Source organism: Streptopelia decaocto (genome assembly GCF_964273445.1).
Source record: "Streptopelia decaocto genome assembly, chromosome: 4".
NCBI lineage: Eukaryota > Metazoa > Chordata > Aves > Columbiformes > Columbidae > Streptopelia > Streptopelia decaocto.
Genome location: NC_138658.1, coordinates 24272098 through 24284738, shown reverse-complemented (window position 1 = coordinate 24284738; position 12641 = coordinate 24272098). Strand labels below are relative to the sequence as shown.

Sequence of the window (12641 nt, the reverse complement as noted above, 5' to 3'; positions counted from 1 at the left end):
GAGCTTTGCGAACAGCTCAGTCGTCAGGTTAGTACTATTTATAGGTTCAGAGAGATTATGGATACATGCAGGGGAAAATGCTGGTTGTTTAGCTACGAACCACTTGAAGTAGTCAAATTTTCCTGCTGTTAATGAATGTAGGACTTTTCTGCACTTGTGTTAGTTGATAAGAATGAAGTGAACCTTATGGCACTTTTGTCTTAAACTATGAAGCTGTTAATTAAAGAAATAAATGGGTTTCACATATTTCATTAGTTTTAGTGCAGCACTGGGATTCTGTTCGGCCAGGCTCAGAACAGGAGATTTTCATTTATGTCTTCTGCAACAGAGAAGAAAACGTTATGAACATTTGATGCCAGAAAGACATTTTTATGCTGTATGACTCTTAAGTGATACACCAAATTTTCAGAGGGTTCATGTAGGGGAATGCTTTCCCTGACAACAACAACAAAAGTATAGTTGCTGCTATCATATTCAGGAGCCATTCATTTAGACCCTTCTTGATAGGTGCTTTCTTGTTTCTAATGTTAGATCTCCTTGATATGTTTGTGAGCCAAGAATCCTTTCCACCTCCTTTTCCCAAATTACTGACCCTAAAGCCCTCTTTGGATGAACGATCACTGGCAGCAGTATGTGTGTATTACAGTAACTCCTTGCAGCTTACTTCCATGTGTGGCTTGTGACTGGTAAATTGTCATCAGAAGAGCTGAAAAGAAGAGTGAAGGCTCTTCATGTCTGACCTCTGTCAAGAATTGGCCTCCACTTTAAATTTAGGGAGTTGCTAGTAGGATTTTGAACACATTTCTTCAGTCCACACACTTAGCCAAATGTTTTCAGTCAAGTAACTGCTCTAGGATTAACCTGTGCTATTGCTACCCTTGCTTAATGGCTGGTGATATTGCTCAGCTGTCGCTCAGGGCTAGATCAGAAGAAGGTGAATTGTGAAAGAATGCTGTAGGTTGAATGTAGTACCATGAATCTCGAACTGCTATCATGGCAGCTTCTGCTCAGCTGCTGCTGCCTAATTCTAGAGACATCAGCAGCACAGTAGTACCTAGTTTTTCACTTTCCTCAAACTCTTGGTGTGTATTGAGCTAAACCAAACACATGCGGAGCGCATTTAGGATTCAGAAACTCTACCTGCTTCTGCCTAAGCCTCCTGATGCACACAGTCTGAGCACCATCTGAGCATGTGTTGCATCTGACAGGTTAGGTAAGATACATGATTTGGCCTGCAACAGCATTTGTGTTGTATCTAGTAATCTAGAGGTGAGCGTAGTTACATGATTAGTGAGAGATCTCAGTTATTTTCCCTACTTGGCCTGAGACCTTTAAATGCATTTTCAATTGATATGCTGATTTAGAAGCACAAGCTCTCTTTGCCCTTCCTTTGGCACTGAAGGATAAAATGAGTATTTCTTGAGAGACAGAGACATGCAGAGTGTAAAGGTTTAGACACCACACAGGAATGGTTCAGTATTTAGTACAAACTATGTCCCGAACTTTTTCTCATGGAAAATATGACTTTTTCCTATCTTTATAAAACAATTCAGAACCTTGCACCTTTGGCAGTCTTATTACTGTTCTGTTTGCCTCTGTCAACAGGAGCCATGAGCTTCTGGCTACCGTTTCTTTCCTGTATGTTGTGGTCCAAGAATGTGCCTAGCCTTGACCAGAACACTTTGTCTGGTCCATTTGCCTGTTCTTTTAGGTTTACCTTCTTTAATCCCAAAGCAGTGGCACCATTCCTCCAAAGCAATGAGTTTGTCTTTGTCTCCATCGCACTCTTGGAAGAAACGGGTTATGCAGTGTTCCATGGGAACGAGGGAGGCTCTCAAAGGTGCGAGCTCAGAGTGTGTTAATAATCTGAAAGAAAGATCAGGTATGTAGAGCTGTCTCTCATTAATAAATCATCAGGATCATCAAAGATGATCTAAGCTGCTAGAAGATGACAATGGTGGCTTTGACAGAGATGCCCTGATGGATTCTTTTGTGGTGCTTCTGGAGTAACTCTGTCCCAGGTCACTAGAATGATGTATAATACGTGATAAACTCAAATATTTTAACTGCTATTTGTTCACTAAGGTTTTTTTCCTAGAACAATTATTACTGTGACTTGTTCACAACTCATCAGTTTTGTCATTTTGCCATGAATCTGAGAGAGCAAGCTTGCAATGGTGCCAAGTTCTGTTCTAAGACAGTAGGTGTGATCAGCATGAGGTATTAAGGACCTACAGCCTTGAAACATGAATCCCACCACTGAGTCATGACCGAAAGACTGAAATGAGTCATGTTCTCCAAAGTAAGCTGGAAGCTTCCTCTGAGCTGTTACACTGCTGCTTTCTTACCGTATCTGTTCCTTAAACTGAGAGACTTCTGTAGTATTAGTTGAAGACCATATGTACCTTGCTAGTGAATTGTTGCTGACAGGCCTCTGCCCTTTTTACTTGGCCTGTTGCTCTTGTCCTCAAGACATGGCTTCAGCAAAACAATGAGAGAAGTTGTGTCAGAGATGAATGCTTCCTTAGAAAGGGGGATGCTGGCTTCTGTCAGCTGAGGAACTGCTCCTCTATGTAGAGAACACTTTGAGTGGTTTATAGTAGAACAGCCTGAGCTTAAACAGCAAATCAGAACGGAACCTGCAAAGGTTGCTTTTCTTTACCTGTCAACAGGGTGCTGATCAAGCCGGTGAAACTGCCAGTGCACAGGATATACATACATGTGATAATTCTTCTCAAAGTCATGTAGGAGCAGCTCAACTGTGTGGTTACCAGCTACAAGGCGCTTGTCATTCTGGTAGATTTTTTTGGCCTGAACACAACAGAGAAATGGATATTTTTGTTTAGGGATGAAGATTTGTCCTGAAGAGAACTATCCAGCAAAGGAGGTGGCTTGGAGAAATGGAACTTGATAAAATACCACTGTGGAAATGGATTTTAGTGTTCCTGACCATACACAGCAAGAAAATCTTGCTTCAAGGAGTCCAGATGATTTTTGTTGCTGTCCATGTCAACTTTTGTAGTAACTGGAAAGGAAGTAAAATTCCTGTGACCTAATCATCAGACTCAGCTATGCAGGGCAGTGTCCTCAGTTTGGTAGGATATGAAATCAATTTTATCACATTTGTCCATCTTCTGTCCTCAGGCAAGCAACTCAGCTCTTGTCATGAAATAAGCCATCTGAGAAATCATCTAATTTGTATAATTTAGTATGAGATGTTCCAGGTAGGTCAGTGTCCTACACAGGTAACTGTGTATGTGGGCTTTGGTGTTGCTCAAGTGTATTTTGTGTGAACCTCCTGTGACCTACTGTGTGCACCTCCTACTCCAGAGTTAGAACAGCCCAGAGCTTGGTCTAACTGAAACTATTTTGCAAGAGTTCTGGCTTTTTAGGCAGTTAAGGCATCTGTACCTTCAAAAATAAACTATTGTCACCAATTCACTTGTCATTAATTCTTCTTTTAAAAAAAAAGCCCAATGGTAATAGATGCTTGCTGGTTTTTAAGACTATTTAGTCTTAAGGTCTACTGAATGGTAGAAAGCAGCTTGTATCTCTTAAAAACTGAGCATGGGACTAATGTAATTTTATGGCCCTTGAATATCGTGGTGTAGGTGGACAATGTATGTAACTACTAGCAAGTGCAAACAATACCCTTAACTCTTGAGTCCATTTTCAGGTACTTTTGTATTGATTGCCAAGTACAAGGTGTGTCCCAAGAACAGAAGAGGAGCTACTTTTCATTGGTCCAGGGCAGGGACCTCTGCCCCTGAACTCTCTATTGTAATTCTGTCTCGAATCCTGCCCAGCTGCTCAGTCTCATGAGGTCCTTGAGCAATTTCTTTCATGGTGAGTCCAAGTCCTGACTTCCTTTGAATACCTGTGCATTGTCAGCAGACTTTGTCACCCGCCTCCCTCTACCAGCTCAGTCAACAAAAGCTGAAGAGCACAAGTCCTTTTAACTTGTGGGTCTCCACAGGTGAGCTCTTGGCTGCCTGTTGGCTCTTATTCTGTCTTTTACCCATACCTGGATGCTCCATCTTATACTATGGCTGCTCAGTTTCCTCAAGTCCTTTGGAAAAACGCACTGACTGCATGAGTTGGGTCATTGTTACCTACATATTAGTTGATCTTTCCAGGAGGTTTGTCACAAAGCACTTTCCCAAACAGAAAGTGTTTTGTGTCTTCTAAAGCAAATTATTTTTATCTAGTTGTGCACCAATTCTGATTTTTCTGCCTCCTGTCTGTAGACACCGGCTTCAAAGTAATACACTTGGCTTGCATTTGCTTGGAGAAAAGGAACATTTGTAGCAGAAATGTCTCAGCTTAAATGAGTGCAAGGGCACATGTAAATGTATTTTGCAACTTGTTTCACATGGTTTGTCCAGCTCTAACAGTGGAACTGCATGGTCTTATTTGAAAAGGATTGCTGACCTTGCTCCTTTGCTTTTCAGTTAAAAATCCAGAATTGTCCAGATCACGTTCATAATATTGCATCAGGATGTTTTTGAGCCAGTCTCTCATCCGGAGGGGGAACTGATCCACTTCATAATCAGTGCAGTGGGGGATGTCTGTGCCAAACAAGAGAGCTTTTGTTAACAAGTGATCCATTAAGTCCTCATTTAAGCATTTCTGAGCAAAGATAGATTTGATTCTTGCTAGCAAACTTCCAGTTGAGCTCAAAATTGATGGAGCTGTTAATAAATAAAATTGGGAATGTTGCTAATGGGTTCAATTTTAAATTTGAGTCTTTAGTGCACATGCTTAACCGGTTGTGCAAGCCACAACCATTTCATATCCGTTCAGCTTCTGAGCAGAGTTTTGCAGTGAAGCCTTTATCAGTCAGTTGCATGAAAGCAGAGTTCTTGACAGCAAAGAAAAATTCTGGCTGAGAGTGAGTGCACTTTCCTCCCAGTGCATGCAGCAGCCGAAGAACTTGCAAATCAATTCTGGATTTTTAGATCCCAATTTCTATATTTGGCATCTAAGTAGTGTGTGGGGTTTTTTGTTTTGTTTTTGGTTTTTTACTTGTCATTTTAATTTATTAACTGGCTGTAAATACTGGTTTTCTGGTCAAGGTATTAAAAAAACCATCTTGAGATGCTAAAGCAATGGGAGCATGTAAGACAGTGCAGGTGGGAAGACAGAGTTGACGACAAATTGGTCTAAGTGCTGGAGGGATGTCTTTAAGGGTATTAAGCATCTGAATCCTATAGAAAAAGTGACTTTTTAGACATGTTTAGGGTTTGATGGTCTTAATTAGCAGATAACTGATGCAGAATGAGGAGAGCACAGGAAGAAACCAGGTAACTTGGAGCCAGCTCCTAGCCAAGGCTACTGGCTCTTTATACTCAGGTAACTTCTTTGTAGAAAAACAAGGCTTACATTTGCAGGAGCCCATATAGTCTAGGTGCAGCTGACGTCCCATTTTTGTCCCTTCAAGTTGACATTTGGTGGCAAAGAGCTGACATGTGCCATCATAGGTCTTATTATCTGTACCACAAACCTAGAGGAAGAGAGAAAAACAAAACCACCAACCCCACCACCACCACTGTGTTAAGAAAAATTCTGCTCACTCCTATAGGCGTTACAATAATAAAGGCATTGTTAACATCTGGTGTAGAAGTTGTGAATACCCACAGGGAATGCATGTGGTGGGAAGTATTGAAAATCATATTTGTTACATGCCTACCTATGGATTAGCTCTTCTGTATTTATATACCTAGTCTTGAGACACTTGAATACATTTTTGCATACTAGTAATATAGTTTGAGATGGTACAGGATTATCATATTAGATATGTACTAGTAGTCCGTATGTGCTCTGAAACATCAAATGGATAAATATACTTTGAGTGGAAGGGAAAAGCTATGATCCCTGAGAGACCAAATAAAGCAAATCACTTTAGGTACTTTGTAGCTACATGTGTTCATACTATTTTCAAGCTATAGTCAGTGAGTTTGGGTACTTTATACTTTTACAATTACTTGCATGTTTTTTAAGGTAGAATTGTTCTAAATAATAGCAGTGGAATGTGTTAGCTTGTAAACATCTTGTTTTTCCCCCATGCTGTGCAATGAATGAAATACTTACATGCTCATAGTCTTTGGTGGAAGGGCAAGCAGCAGGGTCTTGGCAAATACAGCTGGGTTTCCCTTGTTTGTCCACATGGCAGACTTTACCTATTTTGCAGTGGAAGTTCCTACATGGGTCTAGTGATCATAGGAAGAAGCAAGGACAAAGTCAAATGTTCCTGTCAGGTTTTATGACAGTCAAAGCAAAATACAGCCCAGCATTCACCAAGAAGTCAAGTGCTTTTTGTAAGTTTGTTAAAATGCAGCTGGATCTAGCATTGAATAAAGACAAACTTCAAATGAGGATTTTTGTGGGACTTCTAGTAGTCCCAGGTTTGAGCTGGATGGCGAAATACATTCTATAGAAAAAGGTATTTCTTATCTAAGGGATGACATTCTCTTTCAGCTTCCTTTGTTGAAGCATGTCCCGTCTGTCCTTGCTGAACCCAGCACTGGCACATGTCCCGTTCCTACATGAATCCAAGATCCTGTTCTGTGATTTCAATGCAAGATTGAAACCTAGTCCAGTATAACTGACACAATTTGTGCACTGTCTAGACAAGTTATTCACAGACAAATGAATAAATCCAAGGGTGAATGGATGGGATTCTCTGGGAATGTAACTGGCACTGCAGGAATTATGCACAAGTGCAGTTCAGTCATGTGAAACATGTGCTGCCAAAAACAGAAAAGAAATGCAGACCAGCAAATTCCCCAGCCAGAGAGAGTTAGCAGTGACATGACAGCTTTGCCTTGTGACTTACCCAGCAGAGCCCTCTCACTCCTGTTGCTTGCACTTTCTATCTTACCATAGGATGTGCCTGCAGTCTTAACCTGTAACATCACAGAGACAAGAGCAGAAATTGTGGTAAATCTTGGGAAGAAAAAGAAAATACTTGGATAAAATTTTTTTCAATGACAACTCTAGAGCTGAGGCAGTTTGCTCTGTTTGTAGCAGAAAGAGGTTGCTATGCAGAATGTGTGAGAAGCACATAAAGCGTCTGGTAGTATTAAGGTGCTCTGTTATTTGGAAAAAAATGTAGGAGGTGGAGAGAGAAATACAGGAGCCCAGTAAGGCTCCTGCACACCTGGTAGTTCTACAGTACTTGACACACAAGCAGTATAATGCCTTGAGGTTGACAGAATTGGTATTTCAAGTTTTAGTTTGTGCTGGGTCTCTCTAGGTGCAGTGGGCAAGAACTGCCTCTCAGTGTGTCTTCAGTCCAGACCCCACTTTGGTCCTGTGGGGATATATCTGCCCTCTTTTGAATGGATGCCTCCGATTTTTTGGGTTTTTTTGTTTTTTGTTTTTTTTTTTTTTTTTTAATATTACAGATCCATGCTTAACAACCATAGCAAAACTCACTCTTTTCTGCTGAAGAACGCCCCTGATAGTCCACTGGTTACTTAATGTGTGACTGCAATACAGGAGATCTGGGAGCATCATCTTCCTTTGTGTGAAGGGGCAAAACTCACGTTCTTCATCTTGTGTGCAAGCATCATATCCACCAGGATGGTGATTTTTCTGGGGACTCTAGCCCTGCCTTTCCAAGCCGTTCACTTTTGTGTGGTAGTGTTCAAAATCTTTGGGAGAGGGGAGTGAACAGGCTTTCCTAGTCAGCCTGAGACTGGCTTCCAGTTTTTGTATGTATCTGTATTTATTTCTGTGTTTCATTACACAGCCTATTTGGGCTGGAGCTCTTCTGTGACTTGTGCTAACTTCCTTTCTGGTACAATTCATCTAAATACTATATGTGAAGTGAGCACAAACCAGATTATTAGTGAAGAAAACAAGGTAAGATTCTGCCAAATGTTAATAAATTATACCTATTATTCTCCAAAATGTCCTTTTGGTCATTAGGAATTTAAATTTGGGACTAGTTTCCTCCCTGTTTCCTAGTATTCCAGCTTTATTTTAAAAAGAAATTACCTTGTTTTCATGTTCCATTGAATTCATGCTCTGAACAGAGCTACTTGTTTCCAGTTGTTGCTCGCTGTTAGAATTTGGTGTCTCATGATCATAATCGTCTTGTTCAGAATGAATGAGGTCTTTAATCTTGACATTTTGGTAATCCTGAGTCTCTCTATGACCTGCAGCTTCATCTTCCATGGTTTTCTCCCCTTCATGCTCAGTGCTGGTGGTCTCTTGGTCATTACTCTGGATTCTCTCCTCTTCCTCATAGGCCGCTTCTTTCCAGATATTGCTGAGATCTTCCTCACCATCAACATCACCACTGTCATGACTATCATCATCAACACTACTGTCCTTTGCATCTTGTCTTTTCACTAGTGTGTCATGATCACTCTGATAACTTACTTGAATATCATCTTCCCTCTCTTGGCTTTGCCATTTGTCATACTGCTCTTTGTTGTGTTTTTTTTGAGAGAGGATGTTTTCTTTTTCTTTATAGGGTTTCATCTGGCTGTCCTCCTTGTCTTCTTCTAGGTCAAATTTCTCACCGTGTCTCTTGGTTATCCGGATTGGTTGACTGGAATCTCTCAGGATTTCATCAGATTGCATACTGTTTTCATTTTGCTGTCTTTTGTATTGTTTACCTTGATTTGTCCTGTGGCCTTTGTGATTCATATCTCTATAACCAGCTTCCTCATCCTCTTCTTCCACACCTTCTTCTTCATCGCTTTCGTGGTTGTCTTCAGATAGACCAACTGTATTTTTATTATATTTCCACCTGTTAGGCTGACGATCAAGACTGAGAGTGTCCACGGGATTTCCTGCATCACCCAGAACATTTTCTTTGGCCATATTGCTCTGTTTCTCCTGCCTCCTTATCTGGTGATGCTCAGAGCCAGACTGTTCTCTGCCATTGCTTTCTGACTCGCTGTCCTGGTTATCAAAAGCCAAAACTGGCTTATTGTGCAGTGAAAGGAGATTGATGCTTTTTAGGCTATTTTTCCTTTGATGCTCGTTACCACTTCTTCCTTGTTTTTTAGTGGTCCAGGGCTCATCTCTGTGCTCAGTGTCTGGTACTGATAACTGTAGTCTTACGTTTCTGTGACTGGGCAGCAGATCACCCTTGTCTACATACTCTGTGTTCTCTTCCTTTGGAGCTTCAGGATTAATATCTTCAATCTTAAAAAAAAAAACAAAAAAAACCCCACAACAACAAAACAAACAAAACAAAACAACCACAAACAAACAAACCCAAACCAAACAAAAACCAAACCAACAAACCCCAAGCAAAAAAACCCAAAACCAAGTAAACCAATAAATCTTAGAATTTATTTGAAGTCAATGCAATGTTAATTTTGCCTTGCATTGCAAAGCGTGATGCTGACTTTGTTTTCTTTGTAAATGCACCTCTTAAGCTAGCCCAGAGCATGAAATTCACTGCTGATGTAATTTCCATTTCCCAGCAAATTGGTTGGTTTGTCCCTTCTTTTATTGCTGGAGTTTCTCAAGAAGTCTATGCAACTCTGTTTATGATCTGATAGGAGATACATGGCACATGGGTGTCTTGTGAAATCCCTAAGTGCTTAATTGATAATTTAGCGTCGTAACTTCAGGCACTTGTAGGCTGCAGTAATTATCACTTAGAGAAGGTGGGTGTGATACTCCTCTTCCTACAGAGACCAGTGGGAAGCCTGGGAAAAGAGGAGCAAGGGGAGAGTGCACCTTTCATAAGGTACTGTGGTATAATAGTAATTTCTGAGGAGTGCACTGCATCTTAACTGTTTCATAATCAGCTTATTTAGGTACTTTGAGTCTGATGCATCATTGCTTCCTAGCTGAATTCATCAGTAGCTTTTGTATTTGGTGGCAACGACTGTATCATAAACTCACTGGGTATGTACAGGCATTTCCAGTAGCAGGAACATCTGTATGTCTGAAACACCGCTATGGGCATTCAATGTTTATTGCTTACTACAACATAGCACCTAACAAGGATTTTCCTTAAAGCTCTTGAGGCGTTATTTGTGAAGACAAGACCTCGGTGCCCAAGTTGCCAAAACATTTCCTTTGGTGTGCGCAGACTAACTGGAAACAAACACTCCACTAACAAATACTTACACAAATATTAAAAAAATAGTAGGATTAAAAGTATTAATTTGGGTCTTGGCAGATCAGCTGTATCCTATTTCCTACAGTCAAGGTGGTATCTTAGTGTTTTGCGAGTTTATCTTTTGCCTAGTGTACTTGCTGATGCAGGAAAAGTACCAGGCGATATATTTCCTTCCCAGGGAAATGTTGTAGGTTTGCTAAAATCTAATGGAAATTCGCTGAAGAGAGCTTTTTCCAGATTAAATGTGTGTTTCTTGGACACCTTACAAAAAGTGATTGATGTGTTGCCAAGTATCTAAAAATTACTTTAAAACACTGGAAAATTAAGTTTCAACAAGAATTTTCCTTACATGTGTTTCTGGGCACTGCTGTGTACAACATATTATATGTCTTTAAGCAAGAAGCAGCCTTCTGCGAAGGGCTTTCCATTCTAGAGTTAGAAAATATTAATATAAGGCCAAACAGTCATTAAGATTGCCTCTTACGGGTGCCTATGTTTGAAGCAGTAGTATTTGAGAAAGATGTTGTGGCTCATATCTTGACAAGAAGGCTCATTGTGCACCACCACAATCTCAGTGTTCCTGGATGTGGCTTTTGGCTGCTGCTTTTTGTTAGACCTTTGTCCTCAGGATAAAATAAACTTTTAAGACTCAGTTGCTTGTGAAAATAGTCGGGTCTCTTAACATGATGGCAAATTTCAGTCAACGTAGCTGTAATTAGCTACTGTTAGGGGACAACTGACCTTTGGTAAGTGTCACAAATTCACTTGATGATTTGTTGGGTGTTGCAATGTTTTGTTTTGATGCAAGTGTCTTCTATATGAAGTGTTTCTGGGAGACTGCAGGCTGCAAATGAGTGTTTGTACTATAATTTGTTCTGATGGATACTTCATGATGAAAAGTTGGGGTTTTTTTGTTTTTATAATGCAGGGCACCATCCAGATCAGCAGGAAATGCATATGGAAAGCTGCACAGAGTGGGATATAACGTGTAATTTTAAAAAAAGTTTATCATAAGAGCTGGGATTTTGCATTTGCTTCTGCACAGCATGCTCTGAATTTAGATGTTATAAAAAGTTCATTGGCTTGGAGCCAAGGCCCATTGTTTCTGAACCACAGATGCTCACCAGAATGGTACAATAAGAAATAATTTTAATTTGGGTTAACCATGAGTACAAAATTGTGAAGCTCTCTTGTTAGCATGTGTATATGGCAAGTGCTGCTGAAGTAATCTCTCTTATTGCCATGAGAGTTGTGTTTTTGGCTTGTCAGCCACAGTGCACTTTTCTAAGATAAGCTGGATCTCTATAACGTGAATAATGAAATCTATGTGGGCTAAAATTCTTGCATATTTGAGACTGTGTACGATCACTTGATGTATGATAATTTGAGGATTGCATCCTTGTTTACTGGAGCAGTGATGACCATGAATTTGACTGTCAGTGGGGCTTATTGTTTATACAAATATGAGTGTAATGTTTATATGTGGGGATCTATTTAAGTAATTTTTTCAAATAAGTGAAACTTCTGTTCTGAGCTTTAGATTTTGTCTTGCTCTGTTTCTAGCTATGTAATATGCAAAGCATGAGATGCTTTGTACAAATTCCTGGGGTAAAGGGGTGTACTTTTTTAACCCAAATCTATTTACCAGCCACTACATATGTGGTCATGTGTCTTACGTATTTCAGATGAAAAAGATAGGTTTTTCTATTTAAAGAACAATGAGAGTACCTTTTCTGGAGTTTTCTGTCTGTGGGTTCCAAGTTCGTAGTTTAAGGCATGGCTCTAGAATAGACAAATATACTCAATATCTGCATGTAAATGAAAATCTTGTACAGGGCAATGGGAAAACATAGAGTATTCACAGAAAGGGAAATTTTAACTGCACAGCAACAATAGCACGATGAGGACTTACTGGAATAGCAAAAGCTGATACTAGAAGACAAATGAAGAGAGCTACAGCCTTCATGCTTTTCAGATCTCGAACAGGACAACAGTTAATGGTACAGTGGCAGGTTTTGGAGGTTTCCTTTCTGCAAACAACATGAAAACAAACAAACAAAAAGTCACAATTTGGGTATAATGGTCTAAAAATGATTACTATAAGCAATGTAGTGGCTGATGTAACTTGCTGAGTCTGAACACCCACAACATTTCCATGCCGTGCTTAGTTGTATGTTAACTCGGGCATTAGAGAAGCTCATCTAGAGGACACTTTGGTCTTAGTTCTTTTACAGGGCTTAGGTGCTCACAAACTCTAGTGGTGTCACTGAAAGTCAGAGTTATGAATGCACATAGATACAACCCTGTGAAGTTCTACCCACTCTTCTGGGGTACTACTTTGTGAAAAATGTCCCTTTTTATTCCGTTCTGAGACATTGTCTGTTTGTGGCATCTCTCCAGCCAAGGTTTCTCCTGGCTGCTTTGCTATGTGGCTGTAGTATGAAGAATTCGGTGACGAAGCTCTGCTCAGCAGGTCTCAAAAGCCCAGAAATGCTGTCTGGGCTGCTTGATGGGCTGGTGTGGTTCTGCTTTGGAAGCAACAAACCCA

At 40.3% G+C, this 12641-nt stretch overlaps 1 protein-coding gene across 1 annotated transcript; it reads right to left on the bottom strand.

Moving 5' to 3' along the window:
* Nucleotides 1-214: 214 nt before the first annotated feature.
* On the bottom strand, nucleotides 215-12059 carry SPARCL1 (SPARC like 1; the record flags this gene model as incomplete). Its single annotated transcript, XM_082051215.1, has 10 exons — nucleotides 215-319; nucleotides 1718-1866; nucleotides 2663-2811; nucleotides 4432-4568; nucleotides 5383-5503; nucleotides 6091-6209; nucleotides 6836-6905; nucleotides 8002-9162; nucleotides 11822-11875; nucleotides 12006-12059. The coding sequence occupies 10 exons, from the start codon at nucleotides 12057-12059 to the stop codon at nucleotides 291-293; spliced, it is 2043 nt and encodes a 680-aa protein (XP_081907341.1). The 3' UTR covers nucleotides 215-290.
* Between the last annotated feature and the right edge of the window lie 582 nt (nucleotides 12060-12641).